The sequence below is a fragment of the Calypte anna genome, chromosome 2, assembly GCF_003957555.1.
Source record: "Calypte anna isolate BGI_N300 chromosome 2, bCalAnn1_v1.p, whole genome shotgun sequence".
In the NCBI taxonomy this organism is placed as follows: domain Eukaryota; kingdom Metazoa; phylum Chordata; class Aves; order Apodiformes; family Trochilidae; genus Calypte; species Calypte anna.
In genome coordinates this window covers 66,643,058-66,664,179 of record NC_044245.1, presented here as the reverse complement: position 1 = coordinate 66,664,179, position 21,122 = coordinate 66,643,058, and the positions used below count along the sequence as shown (strand labels likewise).

The 21,122-nt window shown below is 47.5% G+C and overlaps 1 protein-coding gene across 1 annotated transcript; it reads right to left on the bottom strand.

The window, feature by feature from the left end:
• Positions 1-571: 571 nt before the first annotated feature.
• Positions 572-9,060, bottom strand: NRN1 (neuritin 1). The gene is made up of 3 exons (XM_030445367.1): positions 8,808-9,060; positions 4,469-4,613; positions 572-1,915 (listed from the first exon to the last, which is right to left on the bottom strand). Exons 1-3 carry the CDS (start codon positions 8,860-8,862, stop codon positions 1,684-1,686), a joined length of 432 nt encoding a protein of 143 aa, XP_030301227.1. The 5' UTR covers positions 8,863-9,060; the 3' UTR covers positions 572-1,683.
• Positions 9,061-21,122: the final 12,062 nt, after the last annotated feature.

Genomic DNA, 21,122 nt, shown 5'->3' with positions numbered 1-21,122 from the left:
TAGAGCAGCTTCTGCTACGAAATCAATACCCTGTCGTTCCCCCCCCTTCCCCTTGCTCCTTCGGCTGATCTGCCTTATTAATTATGAAAGGACTCCTCTGCGCCCCGGCTCCGGCTCCTCAGCCTCCTCCTTAATGGTGGTTTCTGCTCTCCCTCCGCCAGGGCTCCGCGCCGTTCCGCACCGCACCGCTCCCCGATCCCTCCCTCGCCCCCCCCCCGCCGCACCCCTGCTGCTCTGCCGGGGCTCCTTCTCCGGCTCTGGACAGCTAGAAAAAGGGGATGATGTGGTTTTGGCGTTTCGAGAGAAGGAGGGTGGCAGGATTTATAGCATATTTTTAAAGAAAGAATTAGGAAAAAAAAAAAAAAAAAAAAAAAAAAAAAAAAAAAAAAAAAAAGAAGAATGGTGGGGGGAGGTTGAGACTAACCACTTCAGCCTCCCTGTCCTTGTTTAAACTGAAATAATTGCCATGTTCACCAAGGGATCGGTTCGGGATTTAGCCTGCTTTGCCTTAAAAGCCCTGCCCTTTCCAAGACACTCTGGGTATATTTTATAAAAAGGACGACAGTCTCACTTCAAACAATAATTTTTATTTTATACTTCTGTCTATACTTTGTAGCAAATCTTTTTTTGTTATTTTTTTGCTGAATTGACTTTATAATAAACTTTTGTTTAAATTACATTTTTCTTCTCTTTAAAATCAAGGCTCTTTTTTCAAAATCATTTTGCTATTGTTGTTTTGTTTTATTTTGGTTTTGTTTTTTTGTTTTTCTTTAAGTTTACATTTAAGCCCCCTTTTTGTGATCTCTACGGTTGGATATTCAGGTATTTTACTGGTATGTGTAACATCTAAAACAAAGAGGAAGAAAAAATTAAAGGCAGTGAATTCGGAAAGATGCCTTCGAACAGCAAGTAAAGGTAAACTCTCAAAGATTTGCTAGCAGCATTCCTTCACTCCACCAGGCATTTAGCCAAATCTCTTTCTTTCGTTCTTCGCTTCTTTCCTTCCTTTCTTAACTGTTCGTTTCCCTCTCTCTCTCTTGCTCGCTCGCTCTTTTTTCCACTCGAGGAAAAATGCTCTTTTAATTTTTTTTATTTTTTTTTCTTTTTTTTTTTTTTTTTTTTTTTTTTTTGCAGTGGAATGACCAAAAAACAAGCGACTGTGGAGGAAAGATGAGAGATTGTGAATTATTCACCATATGCTTCACTCGTGGACATCTACCTTGGATTCATCGCCAGTGCCTTTTTTTTTGCCTGCGATTTTGTTCTCGCCTCGCCCATTGCCACATTTTTAAGGAGCCCGTGGCTCGCCGGGAGGTATCCCGGCCGATTACAACCTTAGCATTAGGTGGCCCAGAGCCGTTCCTGAGATTGCTTCTGCACAACGAGGGCTCGAGTTTCGACTTTTATTTTTTTCTATTTTTGATTCGAAGCGATAGTAAAGCTGAGGTCCGATTTGGGCTGCACGCCGCTGCCTGTTTGGTAACATTTGGCAAATAAAACACAAAAAAATAAAGGGAGAACGCTTCCACAGTCCTACATGGGTGTTTCACCATCATCAGCCACCACCACCACCATCATCATCATCAACCACAGAAAAGCACAACGTCCCCAAAGCAACGGATGGACACTTCCTCTATAGATCCAGCACATGGAGAGGGTGTAGGTGTGAGTGTGCTCGCCCCCCTAGAAAGGCAGCCAGGTCACTAGGGCAGCCCACAGAGCCGCCAGGAGCAGGGGCAAGGCCGGCGGGAGAAGGGACGGTGCCGCTCCGCTGCCGCCTCCGCACAGTTCAAACAAGCTGCCTTGGAAATCGAGGTTTTTGGATTCCCGTCTCAGTTTCTCCCAGAGGTCTGTCGCTCCTTCCTGGCAATCGGTGAGCGCTGTGAGGGTGCAGGCGTGGAAATCATCCCAGTACCTGCAGGGAGGGAAGAGGAGCCGGCATCAAAACAGGCACGTATCCACCTTCCCGGGGGACTGGGGAGGGCCGCCCCCTCGGGCCCGCCGCCCCCGACGGCTGAGCTGAGCGGGGCCATGTCTTAAAGAGGGGCTGGCGCCCTGTGGGGAGGAGCTACTGCTTCCCTCGCCCTAAAACCTTGTCCCTGCCCCTTCCCCTAGGCATTGTTTCCTCGCCCGCTTTGCCTTCCCCGGGCTGCCCCACGACCCACCCCTTGTTCACCCTTTGCTCTGGGCACCGGCTCCCCTGCCAACTCCCTAGGGGGGGCGGGTTGCCTTTTGCTGTGTCTTTGGGAGCCCTCCCTCCCCAGCTCCGCCTTCGGGCTAGTGCAAAATTTGTTTTGCTAGGTCTTTGACAGAGGGAGGTTTTGCCTGATGGGGGGAGAGGGCATGCACCCCTCCGCTGGCAGGCGACAGCCTAGGAGCCCATGGGCTCATCCCCAGGAGTTTCCGTCACCGATGGGAGCGGGGAGATGAGGATGGGAAAGGCCTCGTTTTTCCCAGGAGGGAGAGGGTATCCTGTAGGGTCCCGGTGCAGTCAGAACCCATCGGGAGGGGGATCCACCCGGGCGGAAACGGCCTCTGACTGCAGGAGCAGGAAGGGAGGAAGAGGAGGAGAATGAGAAGAAGAGAAGGAAAAGGAGCATTTTCACCTCCTGAGTGCCCCGCAGGAGCGGCGGCAGGGACTCCTCATCCATGGCCAGGGCGCTGGGTGCAGTGCAGGGCTACTATTTCCCCAGGATAATATCCTGCAGTTTCCACACGTTTCCCTTTTTCTTTATTCCCTTCTTCACGGGGATTGGACCGGGGTTTACCGCCGGGGCAGCACCCGTCCCACTGCCCTACCTAAGGCGGACGGGAGGACCTTTCCTGTCTGAATTATCGAAATTCACAACGAATCTGCTTTCTGCCTCATATTTATCCCTATCCGCAAGACAGGCTCTGCAAATCCGGATCTTGATTTTCTTTCTTTGTAAAATTAGTTCTAAAGCCTCTAATTTATGCCCACTTGAATCTGGTAGTAGACTCCCAACGTTTGCTACATTTGTAATAAATAATGAGATATTGAGAAGCCAGAGTCTGAGAGTGTGCCTCTCCTGCAGTATTTCTGCTGTAATTGCATCTCCCAAAGGAAAATTAAATCTTTCTTCATCTTCTTTCAATATACATTCCAGCACAGGGTGAAAGCAATCGGGTGGTGGGAGGTGGACGGGAAAAGGGTCTTGCTCGGAAAATAGGTACTTTTTACAGGTCAACACCACCAGGGCCAAAGGACATTATATGAGTACGCTGCTGCCCCTTGATATTTATTCCTCATGCAGGACACAAGGTAAACTGCAATCCAGCATTTATAGCGTTGTGCTAACCTTAGGTTCTTAGCTCAGAAGTCTCTAGGTGGGAAGGGGAGGACTACAGAATAAGCTTTCCTTTCCTTTCCATTCCACTCCATTTCGTGTCCTTCGTTTTCTGATTTTCGTGAAGAAAAATAAGGGGCAAAAAGCCTATTCTAAACTTATTTATGTCTAAAGACCTTTTCTCGTTTCTAAATATGACTTTACCTATTTTTGTTCGGTGTTTTGGGTTTTTTTTTTCTTTTTAGATTGTGTGTTTATTTGCTGGGGTTTTTTGTTTGTTCGTTGTTTTTTTTTTTTCGTCGTGGACTTTGTGCTGGAAAACAACTACGGGGAAACGGAATATTACCCCGTGCAGACGGATATTTTTTGTTCTCTAGATATATGGAAAATGTCCATTACTGCCTTCCAGCCCGGGACGAGAGAGCCCTAAGCGGGACGGGCGAAGGCCAGAGATGGCGGCTCTACAGCCCACGACGGCCGCCCCAATTTTCCCTCCTTTTAGTAAGAGCCTCTGAGATCCTGTGAGCCTTTTGCTGATGGGCGATTAATATTGTGCCTGGGCAAGTTTCTATTAAAGTACATTTTACTTTGCGAGGAACCTCCTCCCCAGCGCCGGCTGCCCCCGGGCGAGGCGCACTGCCTGCCCCGACCTGACTCTGCCTTAAGCGCCCGGAGGGACCCCGCTGCCTGCCAGTGTGAGTGAGTCCAAGGGCAGCAATAACGAAAGAGATAACAGTCCCTGCGCATCTAATGTCAACACCTCAGTGTCAAGGAGGATAAGAGCAACAAATACAAGGGAGAAGCTAAGGAGGGAAAGAAGAGGGGGAGAAAAAATAAAAGACAAAAAAAAGAGGAAAAAAACCAAAAACCAAAAAAACCCAACCACACGGATTCACGGAGAGAAAAACTAAAAAGATATGGTGAAACTCTCTCCAGAATTCCTTTACTGTTCCCTTATCCGGCCTGTCCCCATGGCAATACTCTCGGAGGGCCCCTGGAGCAGAGAACCCAGCCCTGGCGCATCAAACCCCGCGTTACTTCTGTTGCTTCCCACCGCTACCGAAGTAACCTCACCCCGCTTGCCCAGCCCCGGATGACCCCCTTTATTCCCACTCTCCCCCCCTGCCCCCGGAGCCCAGAAGGAGATAGGAGAGACCTACGCGCAGATCGTTTGGAGATTTCTCTTGTCGTCCAGGTCCTGCGGGTAGTTGGCCATGTTATCGCCCAGCCGCAGCAAACAGTTCGAGAAGCCCCTAAAGACCGCATCGCACCGCCCCGCCGCTCTCACCGCCTGCACCAGGTACGCTGGGGGGGGGCAGGGGCACAGGTCAGCTCCGCCGGCTCCTTGCCCGCCCCGGCCCCCCGCACCGCCGCCCCCTCCCCTTCCCCCACCTCTTTCCCCTTTCTATAGGCGCGCCCCGCCGAGGATGATTTGGGGTGGGAGGAGGGCGGTGGGACCGAGCCAGGGTCACACCAGGCACTCAGAGATGTGCGTCAGGGGCCTTTCTCCCTTCCCCCTTTTTTGTTTTGGTTTTGTTTTGTTTTTTGTTTTTTTTTTTTGAGGGTCGAGGAGACTGGGTGAAGATGCACTGCCTGCTTTTCTCCTCCCCGGACTTGCTCCTTTGTTAGAAAATTCCGCTTGAAAGCAAGAAGCAGGCGCCTTTCTCCTTACACATACAGGCGCACAGGCATGCACACAAAACACGGCTACTTATTGCCTGGGTCACTTGGCAAATACCGTGCAAAATGCAGCGGTGAAAAATTAATAATAATATTAAAACAACAACAACATAAAAAAAAAAAAAAAGTTGAAAAGTTGAAAGAACTGAAATAAAAAGATGGAAAGAAAGGTCCTCCAAAGCCACGCATGCAGCTGGGAGGGCACCAGCTCCGCGGCCGCCTGGGCTCGGGGTAGAGGGGCGCAAAGGGGCACGGATGAATCCTCTTCCCCTAAACCTGCTGCCTCGGGATCGCGCTGGAAAACCGCATTAACCTCGGTTAAATGCGACAGGAACAAACCCAACAACAACCGGGCGCAAAGAGAGAAAGAAAACGAATTACGCCGTGAGGGAGCTGGCTGCCGCCGAGTGCCTGCGGCTGCCGGGCCAGGCCCCGCAAGGGAACGGGACGGGACGCGGGGACATGGTCGCTTCAGGACGCGGCCCGCAGGATGTCACCGCGCCAAGGATACCCCCACAGCACCTGCGCTGCAGCCGTACCCCAGCGTGGGGTACCTGGGCACGGGTGTGGGAGGGAGAAGTGGGCTGATCCCTATCAACTCTGCTACCGCTGGCGGGGGTTAGGGACGCCAGTGGTGTCCCTGGGCCCGGCCTCGACCCCAGACAGCGCTGTTGGGATGTCACTGAGATCCACCGGGGGCGGAAGGGGGCTGCTTTCCCTCCTCCCCTTTTGGGGAGCCCCCGTCCGCCCACACGGTTGGGGGGGGGGCTGGTGGGGTGGGGGTTCCCTACCGAATCGTATCCCCAAGGCATGCCGTGGCATGTATGTTTCCTTGCAGGGCACAGGTGACACACTAAATGGCTGACTCCAAAAGAGACTGTTTCAACCCAGATCCCGCTCTTGCCTTGCGATTAATCGCTAGCAGGACTTGGAGGCCACTCCCCTACACACACACACACACACACACACACACCAGCACCAGCCGTCACATCAAAAACCCAACAGGCTACAGACATTGGCTACGACAGGGGAAAAAAAAAAAAAAAAAAAAAAAAAAAAAGAAACAAACCAAAAACAAAACAAAAAAAACCCCAAGCAAACAAATAGAGAAGAGGAACATCCCGAGGGTAAAACCATGTCTTATAAAACCCGTGTCATTCCGCTCCGGCAGTTACAGAGGGGAAGGGGAGGGGAAGTTGCCTCGAATTTATCAAAAAACTTGACCGGCTGCACTGAAAATACGGGGTCCGATGAGGAGCCCGCCTGCGGGTCGGGTACGGGAGGTGGTAGAGGGTCAGATTTGGGACAAGTGGGGCTCAAAGCATCCCTCTCCTCCGAGGAGCGGCCTGGTCCTGTGTGCTCCCTCCACACAGGATATCCCCGATCAAAAGACCACCAAAAAAAAAAAAAAAAAAAAAAAAAAAAAAAAAAAAAATTTAAAAGCAAAAGGGAACAAATGAAGGTCCTGCCAGGTAAAACGGCAGTGGGTTTTCTCTTGAAGTAGGTCACTTGCTCTTTACCGTAGCCCCGACCTCCCCCCCACACCCCTTGTCCTTCAAAGACAAGGGTGTGCAGCAATTTGCAATGCAGCAGGACCGCAGGAACCATCCATAACGGAGAGTGACCCCCTCCCGAAACGCGGTCCCCGTCCCCTCAGCCCGCCTGCTCTCTGGATGTTCCCGGCCCACTCCTCCTGTCACTGGGCTCCTTCCGCGGAGACTCAGTCCCCGCGCCCTACCCCACCGACACCTCCCAAAATGTCAGGGATTTCGGACAGCTCCGATCCCCTCTGCCCAAATAACTAAATAAGCAAGTAAATAAATAATTGGGTTTTTTGCCTTTCTTTTTTTTTTTTTTTTTTAGCCCCGGTGCATAGATATTTTGGGGACGAACAATACATTCATTTCACACGAGCCATCACAGGAGACAGGGCAAACGCAAATGTCCCTTTGCAAAGCCCACACTGACAACCACAAGCTGATTTCGGGGGAGCTGGGAAGGGGGGGGGAGGAGGGGGAGGGTTACCCGAAATACCGAAGGAGGAGAAAAGCCCTTCACGAACATCAAAGCCGTCCTCTCCCACGGCACCACCGCAAAGCGACCGCACTGCCACAGTCTCCGCGGTGTGCAGCAATATTTGAGGGTAACTTTCCAAATGACTGCTCATGCCCACGCTAGCCCGGGAACGGAGATTCCCGGGGACTCTGTATACCTTTTGAAATTTCTCCGTGAAAAAAAAAAAAAACAAAACAAAAACCAACAAAAAAAGTCCTCTCTGAGTTGAATCAAACACTCACAAATGAGAGAACTTCCCCAAATGAACGAAAAAACGAAAAATATTGCAAGGACTGAAATTAAGTATAACATCCAAATAGTGTCTTGCCCTTTCTCACAATACAGAAAATGGCCTTCTGAATAGTTCGGCGTCAGTTAAAATGGAATGATAATACAAATGGAGGGGTTTGCATCGCATATCCACATTTTCAGAGATCAATGTTTCATTGCAATATTCCTTACGTTTTTCTTTTATCGATGGGCTATTTTGTCTCTTTCTTTCTTTCCTTTCTTGTCCCCCTCCCCCTTCCTCTTCTCTCTCTCTCTTTTTGTTTTTTTTTTTTCTTTTGGTACACACAAAATACTGCAGAGATTGCCTGGAGAGGAGGGTGACCGAGAGAAAGGATCTCTAAATAGCAATGCCAATTTTTTTTTTTTTAAATTGTAGCAGAATTCCTTTGCAGGCAAATATTTTCAAAGGTCTCTTCACACCTGCCAATCTGGATAAGAAAAGACGCGCTTTAATCTCTATTTCCTTGAAGCCCAGTTTTGAATGATGCTCGGAAACATACATATTCAATATATAATCTTTAAAATTTTCCAGTACAGGACCAAAGTGGTCCTCAACTTGGAGACCGTTTAATGTGTAACGAAAAAAAAAAAAAAATCAGAAAAGAAATGATGAATAAAATGAACCTGAGATCAAACCAACCTACAGAACTAATGAAACTCCCAATATATTAAACAAAACCAGCAATAAGCACACAAAACCACATAGTGGCATGGAGAAAACCTATTCTATTTTAAGTAATTTAATATATATAGAATTATTTTTTTTACCGCTCGTTTTTTGACAGCGAGTCTCCGAGTACATAATTAACGATTGGGTGGTGGGACTTCGCTATTTGATATTTTTTATTTGTTTAATTCCCGCAGTCGGGTAGATTTATATTTAAATTAACGTTTGGGTTTGTTTCTGTTTTAGGATGGTCTGCAGATGAAAAAGCCTCCAAGTTCCCAAAGGGAGTCATTCGCTTGTCCCTCTGCTTTTCAGCGAAAAAACTTTCCAGCTAGATCTCTCAAAAGCTTTTTTGTTCCCGTTCTCTGTCCCTCGGGAGAGGGGGATTTCTTATCTCTGGAGTCTCCAAATTACCGGTGGAAAGGAATGCAGGGGATATCCGAAAAGCAAATACAAATTGCAGCCGTTCGTGGGGACGGAGAGAACAGAGGGGACAAGGAGTGAAATAAGAAGGGAGGGAAATAAAAGTGATGAATGAGCATGCACTGTTTTAGGAAAACGAACAACAAAAGTCATTCAAGAGGAACAAGGCATCGGCTCCCTTTCCTGTGGACCCCCCCTGCCTTGACAGCGTGAAGAACCGCGAAGGTATCACCGAGAAGGAGGCAGAGGTAGCGGGGAGAAGGGGTCCCTCCGCCGCCCCAAACCGCGTCCGTCAGCGCAGGTTATTCCGACATTCCGCTTCTGCATGCATCAGCCGGGCTTTGGTGCACACAACTTGATACCGAATTTGGCAGTCCACTTACCTATCTGTACAGCAAGGATCAGAGAAATATATCTGCCGTTCAACTTAAGTCCCATCCTACATTTAGTAAAACCATTTGCGGATGCAGATCTTTAAATAGTTACTTGGGAGAACGTGGGGGAAAGCTGAAAAATAGGCATTGCCAACAAGTTCCGAGCAGCGGAAGACTTTGCAGACAAGGGGGTGAGACAAGAAGAGAAGGAGAGAAAGAGGGAGGCAGAGGGAGAGGGCGAGGAGGACTAGCTGGGAATGGTTCGCTCCATTAGGAGGGGGCGGAGGAAGTACAGCCTCACGCCCACCACAGGCCCTGACGTGGGGGGGATGACACGGACTGGGTTTTTTCCCCCTTCTTTTTCATTTTTTTAATATTTTTTTTTTTTTTTATAATGTGCACCTTGGAAGAGAAACGCCATTTATAGACATCACAGCCTGGATTTATCCGCTTTCCCCGTGTCCCCCCTCCCCATTAATGGATGAAAATCTATTCCCCCCCCCCTTCCCCCCCCCCCGTCTCCCTTCTGCGCTCCTCCTGCCCCGTGTGACGGCGCGGGGGGGGGGCAGCCAGGACCGTCTCTCCGGAGTGGAAGGGATGCGGGGGCGAGGGGGGGGCGCGCAAACACACACACACACGCACACACGCATACACACACACACACACACAGAGACACGCACACAGACACGCAGACGGAGGAGCCGCCCCCCCGGGGGTGGGGATAGCACGGCAGGAACCCCCCCCCGCCCCCGGGCCGCCCCGTCGGGGCTGGCCGGCCCGGCCCCCGCGCTGCGGAGCGGGGAGGAGGAAAGGGAGGTGCGGGGGTCCCCTCCCCCTGCCCGCCCCTCCCCCACCATGACGTCACCCCCAGGCGGTGGTGCCGGGGGGGAGCGAGGGGAGCCGGTCTCTCCCGGCACTGCTGCCTCTGCTCCATCCCGGTGGCAGCACCTCGCGTGTGGGAGAGCGAGGGGTGGGTTAGGGAAGGGGGTCACGCTTGGGATGAGCCTGGGGAGCTGCAGTGGGGCAGGCCCGGGAATGGGGGCTACCCCGCCCATCCTCTGGGGACGAGCCACAGCTGTGGCAGAGATAGGTGGCAGGGATGGGTGGTGAGGATGGCGCCGGCTGACGCTACGTGGAGCCCTGCCCGGGACAGGGCTTGGTATGTGGTGGTCCCGCAGTCAGGGACTCTCCCAGGATTCTCCTCAGGGCCATCCCTGTGGGACAGAAGCGCGGGAGGAACCTAAAGGTGCCGGCATTCGCTTCTCCCGGAGCGAAGTAACCAATAAAATCCCCATAGTACAGCCTTACCCCTGGACTCTTCCACTGCAAAGTTAATATCCTCAGCTCATCCCTGACCTTCACCAGCCATTTGTAGGATCTCCAGGAGCCAAGGAGGGAGTGGCTCCCCCTGGCCTCAGGTTCCCCCCTGATCGTAATCCCACCGTGATGCAGTACTGCATCAAACTGCATCAGCTGGGCTACTAGTTGGTCCCTCCCTTTTACAAACCATTGGTGATAATCCTTAGACCTCAATGACAGGGACAACAGCTCCCCACGATCTCCAAGGGTTGCAAAGGCCTGGGGCCCAACAGGCGAGGACAGGACTGGCACAGAGTTAGAGGAATCAGTGCAATAGGAAGTAAGCAAATTGAGAAGATGAGAAGTTTCCTTGAAGAGAGCTTCATTCATGAAATACTGCTGTTGAACACCATTGCCTTTCTAGGTCTACCTAATGTGTGTAGGGGCAACTGCATAGGCATCCTCTTCAAGTTGTCATAAAACTCCATCCTGTTTCGTCAAAGCAGAAAAATCCTGAGTAATAGAAAGCAGGAACAATATTGGGTAATTATGCCAGCAGTCCGTGGGGCCTGCAGGTGAAATATGCTGGCTTGAAATGCTGGCTTGTCTTCTCTGCACCTTCTCGTTATTATTTTTGTCTCACCTTTTTTGCCTACTTACAGAACTCCTCTCTAGACGGGGAGCCAGATTACAGGACAGAGCTGTCTGAAAACTAACTTGATGAATTAAAAAAAAAAATAAAAAAAAATTCATTCAAGCTCCCAGGGCCAGCTCAGCACGTGGACACACGCTAGTGAGCGCAGCACACAGCACAGGCAGTGGGTGCTGTGTCCCCTGGCAGCTTGCCCTTCCATTCACTCAGACATGAAGCTGCAGCCCGGAGCAGAGTTGTCTTTTACACGTTCCCAAAGACATTGGTGGCAGCAAGGAGATCAAGGTTAAGCTTCATACCGTGCACTTCGTTCTCTTTCAAAGGAATGAAATATTTGAGTTTAAGCTGGGGCTAAGGCAAAACACTTTCACCGAGCTCTCTACTGCTGTGGTAATGAGTGCTTTCATAATGCAACAGAGAGACTGAAGTGGATATTAAAATGTGGAGCCCTGTCCTTTTACTGGAAGGAATGGGTTAGATGGCCTAAAAGATCTTTAAAGTCTCACAGTCAATGCTTTATCCGCATAAAAAAGGAAGAGGATGATAGGACAGTGGGTTGAGGTACATGGATACAAACATTCAATCTACTAGCTCTTGGAAGCTCATCCTCTTGGCTTCATTTCGTTTAAGGACGGGGCACCCTTGCAGGAGTACCAGGTTGTGGAGGCTACAGCAAGAGGAATTTCAGGTTTCACTCCTCTGCTCTGTTGATAACTGTATTGTTTTATTTATACATTTATAAGTTGTACAGTTTTGCCTGGTACTTCTTTTTCTGAGTGCAGATAAGCTATATCTTCAGGTTAAAGGTTGGGCTGGCTCCAAGAGGCTTGTGTTGAACACGATTTTGACATTACACTATGTAAATCTGCTTTGGAATGAACTGCAGGGAAGTTTCCAATGCACAATCCAGGAAGAGCTTAATATCTAGCTTCTGGTATGTCCATCACTCCTGAAATTCACTCTGGCAATTTGTCCACAAATCTCATAAGAATAGGCATTTCTGTGGGATTTCTGGCCAAAAAACAGCAAAAAGCTAACAGCCAGAGGCATCAATTACAGAGACCAAAGGGGCCTGGCCAAATTCCTCTAAATGTTCTTGACTGCTGGAACAGCCCAGGCTCTGTCTGAAATTCAAGCCTGGCTCCAGCCTTACCACCTTCCCTGGCCCAGGAAGGGGCCCGTCAAGCTATAGATTCTGAACAAAAGCCAGCGGTTTCAGACCATCTCAAATAGCAGCACTCTCAGCTCTGCTGGAAGCCAGGGAGCAGGATGAAGTGGGGACAGTTGTTTATCAAACTATCCTTTTTTTCAATTGTCAGGTTTTTTTTTGTTTGTTTTGTTTCTTTTTTTTCCCCCCAAGATGGTATTAGAAGGGGCTTGATTATCAGCCTGTCTCTAAGAGACATCCTAGTGTGTTTTAGCAGAGGCTCTCCTGACGGTGTCTTGCTCAGTCCTGGTTAGGAAAACCTTGCTCGTCAGCACGATGTTGCCCCTGTTTTTAAGGAAAAAAAAAAGGGTTCTGTCCCGGTGCCAGCCTCACGAGGGCTGTCAACCCCTAAGGGCAGGCTTGGCGGCGGTGTCACGCCGCGGGTGAGTGCGATCGCTGCTGTGGCGCTCGGAGGCAGACGGACAGAGCCCACGACTGCTGGACAGATATAGCTTCGCCTGCGCTGGCAGCGGCGAGCGCGGCGTGGGCTGCAGCAAGCGCGGCGTGGGCTGCACCGTGTGCCGGAGCGGCTGGGGAAGTGTTCGGGTGGGCAGCCCTGAGCTCTGAGCGAACAGCAGCGTGCCGGGCAGCTGATAGAAAGTGAGCTCAGCTCTATCCGAAAACGTCTACCACAAGGGGTACCCACCGCGTTTTGGGATGTGTTTCTCTCTCTTAGCTTTCGGCTGACCATCAAGGCTGAACCTCGAAAGAGGGGTGGCAGGGAGAGCTGCTTTCCGTGGCAAAGCTGGTTGCATCTGTGCATTTTTCTTTCCCCCTTCATCTTTTTTTTTTTTTTTTTTTTTTTTTTTTTAAAATGCAAAATATGTCTTCAATCAGTCCGCACCTAGGTCTTCTCAGTTCACAGCTGCAAGCTAGTAATAGGGGTAAAAAAATGAATCTTTGGTGCTGGCAGGCAGAGATTGCTTTATTCTAAGCACCAGCTTGGGTTGGAGGGGAGGGTCCAGTGATCACGGTGATATTTTAGAAGCCCCTCCTATAGGTGTGAGAAACATATTCACTCTTAGCTCATCCTGCAGTAACATTGTCTCTACCAGGAGGTGACTGCTTGCTTTTACTGTCCCTCACAATCAGCCCGAGATCAGACTTAGTAAAGCTGGGATGAAACAGGAGCCAGAGACCTGTGTGTCTCTACCCTCCTGTCACACAGGTCCCCTGAGAAGAGGGGACAAACTGACAGCTTTACTGACAGTCCCTCAGAAGTGGCTGTCCTTGCTTGTGCTGTGCCCCCCAGCCCACAGCTGCTGCTCTCCCTAAAGGAAGGTGACCAGCCAGAAAACTACATGCAAATATCAAACCTAGCTGATAAATTAACAGCTACTCATAGTATGATTCTCCAAGAATTTTATTTAAGTAGAAAAATAATGAGAACATGCTGAAAATGTGACAGGTAGGATTAAAGAAATACCTTTCGATAAAGGCCAGACTTCTGAAGCTCTTTAGGTGGCCTTTTTAATTAGACATCTGGCTTCATTAGTGGCTGGATGTGTCTGACTTCAGCTAAGCAGAAAAGTTTAAGTTATGCACCTAAGACCAAAATTTGACCCATATCTGCCTCAAAATTAGCACTAAAATAGTACAGCTTGTTGACCATGAAAATCACAGTCATTTTATGTCTGTGAAAATATATTTCTGAAAATATAAACTGTTGCTGTGGTTCTAAATATAAAATGAGGGGAGAAAAAAAGTATACGGCTGAGTGGGTGTAAAAGGGGTGTTATTGCTCAATACCAAATCTTTAAAAAATGGAAAATAGTGGGTAAGGTGTTTGTAACCTATGTGACACAGAAAACAATGTTCTGATACAAACTTAGAATAATGCAATATTCAGCCTCAGCTTCTGAAGTTTTTAAAGGGAAAAGTCATACTTTACTAGTTTCTTTGAAAAGTTCAGTCTCTAAATTCGTTCTTCAGTAATTTTCTCTTTTAAAAAGCAGTCTTAAAAAAAAAAAAAAAAGATCTCACTTGGCCATGATCAGCTTGTGCCAGCCAATCCAGTAAGGAAAGCGTTATCTATTACAGAAACAGTAGTGTTTGCATTTAGCTGTGTTTTTCAGAGATATATTTATAGAAGGGTGCATTCAAAAACCTGCATCTTATTATTAGCATGACCCTTTTATATTAGATTATGGCTCTGGCATTGCTGCTGAGCCCAGGCAAGCTGAAGGGAGGTAAGCAAGCCTGCACTGCTCTAGCCAGATGGAGTTCACACCCACTACAATTATGTTTGCAACACATGATTCGCTTAAGGTGCCTGTGGATGTTTCAAAGAGTAGGATGGTTTCAGTAAACCAGTCTCAGAAGAAAGTGTCAATCCTCAGCATCTTTACCACTGAAATTTTCCGCCAAGAAACATAAACCTAAGGCACTTCTCATCACAAGCTGGTGGGAAGTATATAGACCTGGAGAATGACCATGAAAAGGCTGCTACCAGTGGATTTCTTGGCATCCAGACTTACTTTTGTCTCGGAACACAGAAACATAGAACAGCCCAGGTTGGAAGGGACCTCCAGAGATCACCCGGTCCAACCCTTCTTAGAAAAAGGAATTTAGGTGGTATTACCTATGACCCTGTCTGGCTGTGTTTTGGAACTCTCCAGTTCTGTGGACTCCACCACAACACTGGAGAGGTTGCTCTGATGATTGCTTCACTATGGCAAAATCCACAGTGTGTAAGAAAGTGGAAGGTTTGTGATGAACTCTGTGTATCATTCCCAATGTGTTGATCTCTGTCTGACATCTTTAATAGATATTTTGATCTAGATACCAATTATCATGAAAGTAACCCTGAATGAACTTCCATGGTATGATGATAATTTCAGTTTCTCTGGTTGCGAACACCAGTAAACAAGTTCTGGGTCTTGGTTCAGAACTAAGTTGTGTGTCTGGAAGAACAGCACCATTGCCAGAACAAAAACTGGTGGCACAAAACCTTTCTAGCCAGTATATATTAATAACTAGTCCTAAAATCTGCTGCCACACGAACATTTTCTGCTTCCACAGACATGGGCACCACAACTTATACTGACCACATTCAGACGGAACATTCCTCAGTGAGATGATATTCTGATTTATGTGTTTCTTCCATTGATTTATGGAGTATCTACTGCCACAGCAGCTATTAACCTTCAGCTACACAAGGACTTCAATAATAGAATTACCATTCTGAGCTTTTGTTGTAACAGTCAATATAATTTGTTCTAATAAATAAATAAATATTTAAAAAACTCAGACATATCAGATTTCCAGCTATCATGGGAAGACACTACTTCTACATTTCAAATCTTCCTTTAGTCATGAAAACCGAAGTATCAGGGGAACTTGGGGATTTAGGGAGCAGGAATCCGATATGTTAATTAATTGTGGGCTGGTAAGAACATTGCCAGGACAGATGTTCTGCCAGTCACACATGCATTGCAAGAAATTCAAGTGAGATCTCACTTTCATAGGAAGGATGAAATCAGGGAAGAAGAAAGTATACAGAGGTGAAAAGGGCTCTGTGAGAAGGTAAAGTAGGATGAATCTGTATATCATTCTGCAATCGGATTTACAGAGATGCTGAGGATATGCAACTTCTTCATCGCCTTCTTCTTCACTATTATCTTCAGAAACATCTTTATGACACTGGAAACTGGGAAAGGTCAGCGATGTGTCCTGGGAATCTGAGTCGAAAACTTTTTCTTGATGTGTCTGGTATCTGGTTTCACAATAGCATGACTTGAGTGGGAGTATACATTTATTAAAAGCCACCCTTCTTCAGAACCCTCATTTGGGCCACATTTGTTTTGTGTGAGCTACAGATGGCATATTTAGCTCAAATATCATTGTCACGTGTCAGTTGCCATTCAGGTGACCGCAGCTGGAGAAGTCAAGGGCAGTTCCACAGCTGCTATTGATAGGTGCATCAAACAACTAAAGAGCTGGCATCTTCCTTGAGGACTTCTCTTGCTTATCAGCATGACCTAGCAGTACAACAAAAAAGCTGGAAAGTGATGTGGATAACTGTGTATTAAGATGTTTCATGCATCACCTATCCATTGCTACCAGCTAAGACACATCCAGGATCTATCACCACTTTTGTGAGCATCAAAGCCCTTTGACTGGCAGCATTAAAGTGCTTTTCTTCTCATATTCTTCTTTGCCTCTGCCACCCCTGATCATTCTTGTCTTTGGATTTTGTAGTGATCTGTTTGCTGCGCTAGACCCCAGTAATTTGGGCCTGAACCCCAAGGGCCTTGGACAAACTCCCTCCATCCTGGGGACAGGCAGTAACCATTAAAGGCAACCCAGAGTAGCAGGCTGCTGCAGTTTGTCTGTCCTGTCACTAGAGTGTGACATGCCCACAAGCATCCTGGGCTGCTCTGTTCTCTGTTGGGAGGCGCTAAGCAGGAATGTGGGGTGCTGGTGCTGGCACTCAGGGGGCATTGTGCACCATGGCAGACCTTGACATCCTCAGTAGGATGAGCTTTAGCATCAGAAACTCTGCAGGTTACTCATTCTACTGCAAAGACATTTCTTTTTTTTGTTTGTTTTTTTACAATTGCCATAGAAGAGCTGAAGTGGCTGACGGGTGGGAGGGACCCTAAAAATCCTTTGTCATGACCTCTTGATAGCTGTGACTGCTAACCCCTGATTCCTGGGCTCATGGGTGTCTGATCTGATCTGTAGTCCATCTGAGTTTACCAGCATCTTTCTATTGACTTCCAAAAGACTTTGACTCAGACCATCTCACTGCTTAGTCTGAGCAAGACCAAGCAGCAACATATGTATTCCAGATATTTCTCAGCAAGGCAGCAAGGAGAAAGAACTTCTTACTGAAGGATGAAAAAACAGAGGTAGTTCTGACATCTAAATAAAATGACTCATTGAGGAAACTGCTTTTTCTCCCCTTTTGTGACACGCTCACCTGAAGACCCATCATTTATGACAACGTTTTACAGATGGTCCCACAAGGATGCTTTTTTTTTCTCCCATTTCTTTTTTCTCTGAGCAAAGTGTGATGCCCTGCCAGTGAGTGGCTTGTGCAGGTCCAGATGGAGAAAGCAAGCTGCTAAAAGGTAGTGATTGCAGCACTGATCTCTTGCAGGCTCTGCAGTGTGAGGAGGTGGTTCTGAATCACAATGAACTTAATTGAACAAGAAATGGCATTGATTTTTCCTTTTCAGCCCTCCCCATCACTCACAGCAACACTGCACTGAATCCTCTGCCCATGTCAAGTAGCAGAACTGCACAGTGCAGTAGAATGGAGATTTTAAATTTTTTGTCCTATAATTAGCATGTTTTTATTTTTAAATAGGGTAAAAACCAAAGCTCTCTAGACTTTGAAATGTAATCAGGGAAAAGTATTGCCTGTGCAGTAAGAGTTGCTGGAGCAAAAGCAAGGAGGTTATGTGACAAACTGTGGCTTACTTTATACTCCTTTGGCCAAGAAATAACGTTGTTGTGAGTTTATCTGATTGTTGAAAGAACTAGAACAACACAACTGCCAAGCTGCTGAAGGTGTCCTAAAAGAACATTTTATTTATTTTTTTTTTTAAACTTAGATAGATAAAGGTGCATAAGCTGCCTGCAGTCTGCAGGGAAACACAGAAGAAAAGCATTCCAAACTCCAGTTACTGAATCATTGCTATTTTTTGCCCTGTTGGGCAGGCATGTTAACACATAATTACATATTTCAACAGCAAGCAATTTCCTATACAACCTGTTAAATATATCAGTGAATATACCCGTGTGTTTACTCTTACTTAGAACTGATGAGGGGTGTTTGCAGTTTCCAGAGCCTCTCTCCCTACTTCCCCCCAGACATTGAAAGAATAAATTATAAAGGTATGTGGGAAATTCTCTAGCAAATTCATGCTAGCAGTCTTAGTCAGTGCCCAGATCCTAATTCCAGCATCATAATCGGGTTCCCTGCAATGCCCAGATTGTTTTGTTCTTGAGGGGAATTTTTCAGCTTAGATTGCCAGGCTGAGCAGGGGAGGGAATCATGGCTAAGAGAAATTTAGGTGCATGGTACTACCTAGAGCAGTGCATGCCATACATCACAATGAGATCAACTTCTACCTTTAATGAACATCATCCAGGCCAGAAAGCCAACTGAATCTTGGGCTGCATCAAAAGAAGAGTTATCAGCAGGTCAAGGGAGGTGATTCTCCCCCTCTACTCCACTTCTGAGACCCCACCTGGAGTATGATGCCCAGTTCTGGAGCCCCCAACACCAGGGAGATGCTGGTGTGAACCCAGAAAAGGGCCAAGAAAATGATCAGAAGTTTGGAGCACCTGGGCTGTGAAGACAGGCTGAGAGAGTTGGAGTTGGTGAGCCTGGGGAAGAGAAAACTTGAGAGACTTTATGGCAGCTTTCCAGTACTTGAAGGTGTTTACAGGAAAGCTGTGGAGGGACTTTTTACAAGGACATGTAGTGACAGGACAAGGGGTATTGACTTTGAACTGGAAGAAGGTAAATTTTGTTTAGATGTTGGAAAAAAATTCTTTGCTATGATGGTGGTGAAACAATGATGCAGGTTGCCCAGGGAGGCTTTGGATGCCTCCTCCCTAGAAATGTTCAAGGCCAGGTTGGATGAGACTTTGAGCAACCTGGTCTTGTGGGAGGTGTCCCTGCCCATGCAGGGGGGTTGGAACCAGATGACCTTTCTTTCCTATTCAAACCTTTCTATGATGATTCATCCTGTGATCTACCTCTGGTACCAGGTACTGGACACCAGGTCGATTTGATCTTACTTTGGAAACAGGAGGAATACATGTGAAGTTAGCCCATGTCGTTCAGCTGGCTGGGGTGGTGAATTCTTACCACCTGCTCAGCTGGCTTCACGTGTGCTGTGAGTTGTGCCCCAGAGCAAGGGGGTGGCAAATCTGATCTCCTGGATGAAGTCCCTGGTGGTGTGGGAAGTGACTCCTTGCTGGGAGCTGCCAGGTCTCTCTGGAAGACAACACTTCAGGCACTCAGTGCACTCAGTGCACTCAGTGTACTCAGCAGCACTTGCAGCCCAGAAAACTAACCATATCTTTGGCTGCATCAAGAGAAGCATGGCTAGCAGGTCAAGAGAAGTGATTCTCACCCTCTACTCTGCTCTTCTGGGACCCCACCCGGAATACTGCATCCAGTGCTGGAGCCCCTATTACAAGCAAGACACGGATGTGCTGGTGCGTGTGCAGAGAAGGGCCATGAGGATGATCAGAGGGCTGGAGCACCTCTCCTGTAAAGACAGACTGAGAGAGTTGGAGTTGTTCAGCCTGGAGAGGAGAAGGCTCTGAGGAGACCTTATTGTAGCCTTCCAGTATCTGAAGGGGTCCTACAAGAAAGCTGGTGAGGGACTTTTTAGGATATCAGGTAGTGATAGGACATGGTGGAATGATTTCAAACTAGAGGAAGGCAGATTAGATTAGAAATTACAAAGAAGTTCTTTGCCATGAGTGTTGAAATACTGGAACAGAGAGGTGGGCAATCCCTGGAAGTTTTTAAGGCTAGGCCGGAGGGGGCTCTGAGCAACCTGATCCAGTGGGAGGTGTCCCTGCCCATGGCAGGGGGGTTGGCACTAGATGATCTTAAATGTCCCTTCCAACCCTGAAAATTCCATGATTCTAACACAGTCATTGCAGCCCCACCTTGCTGTTGATCCTGCGTGCCAAAACAGCATTTTGGGGCTGTGATGAGCTCTAATGTTGGGGCTGATCTCAAGATCTGGCTGCTGCAGAGTCAGCGCAACGCGTTTCTCTCGCCTGCCACTAGCTATTCTCATTGCTTTTTGAGGAGGGATTAAGTGGACAGGGAGCTTGTATCGGGTTTCATGGAAGTCCTGTCAGTGACTTTAATAAGAGCAGTGTCAGACTCTTCTAGAATCGATATAATTCATGAAGGCTGTACAAGACCTAAAGCAGCATGTTGTGCTGCAATATGATATGTATAACAAAGTTACTGGCACTCTGTCTAATGGGGAAAAATGCATCCAAGAATTGCTCTTACCAAAAGCAGGGGCTGAGCTGGGTGGACTGATGAACAAAACTCAAGCAAATGGCCGTATTTTGGGCTAGCATGTCTGTCAGCTGCTTGGGCAAACTTGACATGCTAGCTATCCACGCTTCCCAAACTCACATCCAAGCTTGTCAGGGAAAGCCATGGATTTTGCCTCTGCCAAGTCTGCACCAGAATGAGGAGAAGCTGGTTTTGATAATGTAAGGGAACATGTAATATTTCTGTTTCTGATAAAGGGAAACCTCTAAGCAACTTGAGTAGGCAGAAGAAGTGAGCCAAAACAAGAAGCACCCAGGCAATACTCAGAAATGACATTGGAAATAACTGGGTGGGACAGGGATCCTGCCTGTGAAAACAAAAGCAGAGCCATTTGCCACAGCTCATGACAAGCAGATGTGGCTTGGTGTTATCTTTTGCCAGCAAGACCTTCAGGCCAGCAACTGAAGGCTATTTGCAGACAAATCCAGCCCAGTCCCACAGCTGATGACCTTGTGTCCCCCTGATGAAGGTACTGAGAGACTGGAAGTTGGATGTGAATACCTGGGAATGTCTTGCATCAGTCAGCACTGAGTCCATTAGAGATCCACATCATGCATCTCAAAAATGAGACAGCTGCTCACCTACTACAGCTGCAGTGGTTTTGGATTCTGCCCTTCATCAAAAGAAGGTCTCAAAACAGTACAAAAGTGTCAGGAAAAACAGAAGGAAGTCTAGCTGTCTGATGGTCTTCAAACACAATACAGTGAGACTATGAGGTATAAAGCTTAAAACCCAAAATATTTCATACACGGTAGTTCCACCGTGAAGATTATGCCTATCTTTACATGCTATGTGTCATTTTTCTGACTTTATTAAAAAAAATGAAATTTCTCCTTTCAATTTCTCAATTATTTTCTGTAGCCAGAGAGGATTTTTCTGTGTGTGAAGTCTGAGGTTAATCTGACAAGGAATCTTAGAGCTATGAAACTGACAATTGAGACCAGGGTTTCCTGCTGGTACAGGATTTGCTATTTTTACTATATATTTTTTTTTTAATTTTGCTTTAATGTATCTTGTCTTGAAACTCAAGATGTAGAAGCCCTTAATGTGGTTATTTAGCCTTCTTCCCTGAGAAATTATTCCTCTATAATATTTTAACAAGGACACTGTCTAGTTCAG

Excerpts from the sequence above, each read along its gene's own strand:
- NRN1 (XM_030445367.1), bottom strand. The coding sequence starts at position 8,862 with ATGGGACTTAAGTTGAACGGCAGATATATTTCTCTGATCCTTGCTGTA. Across the intron at positions 4,614-8,807 it reads GATCCTTGCTGTACAGATAG|CGTACCTGGTGCAGGCGGTG; the intron begins GTAAGTGGACTG and ends GCCCCCCCCCAG. Across the intron at positions 1,916-4,468 it reads AATCTCCAAACGATCTGCGC|GTACTGGGATGATTTCCACG; the intron begins GTAGGTCTCTCC and ends CCCTCCCTGCAG.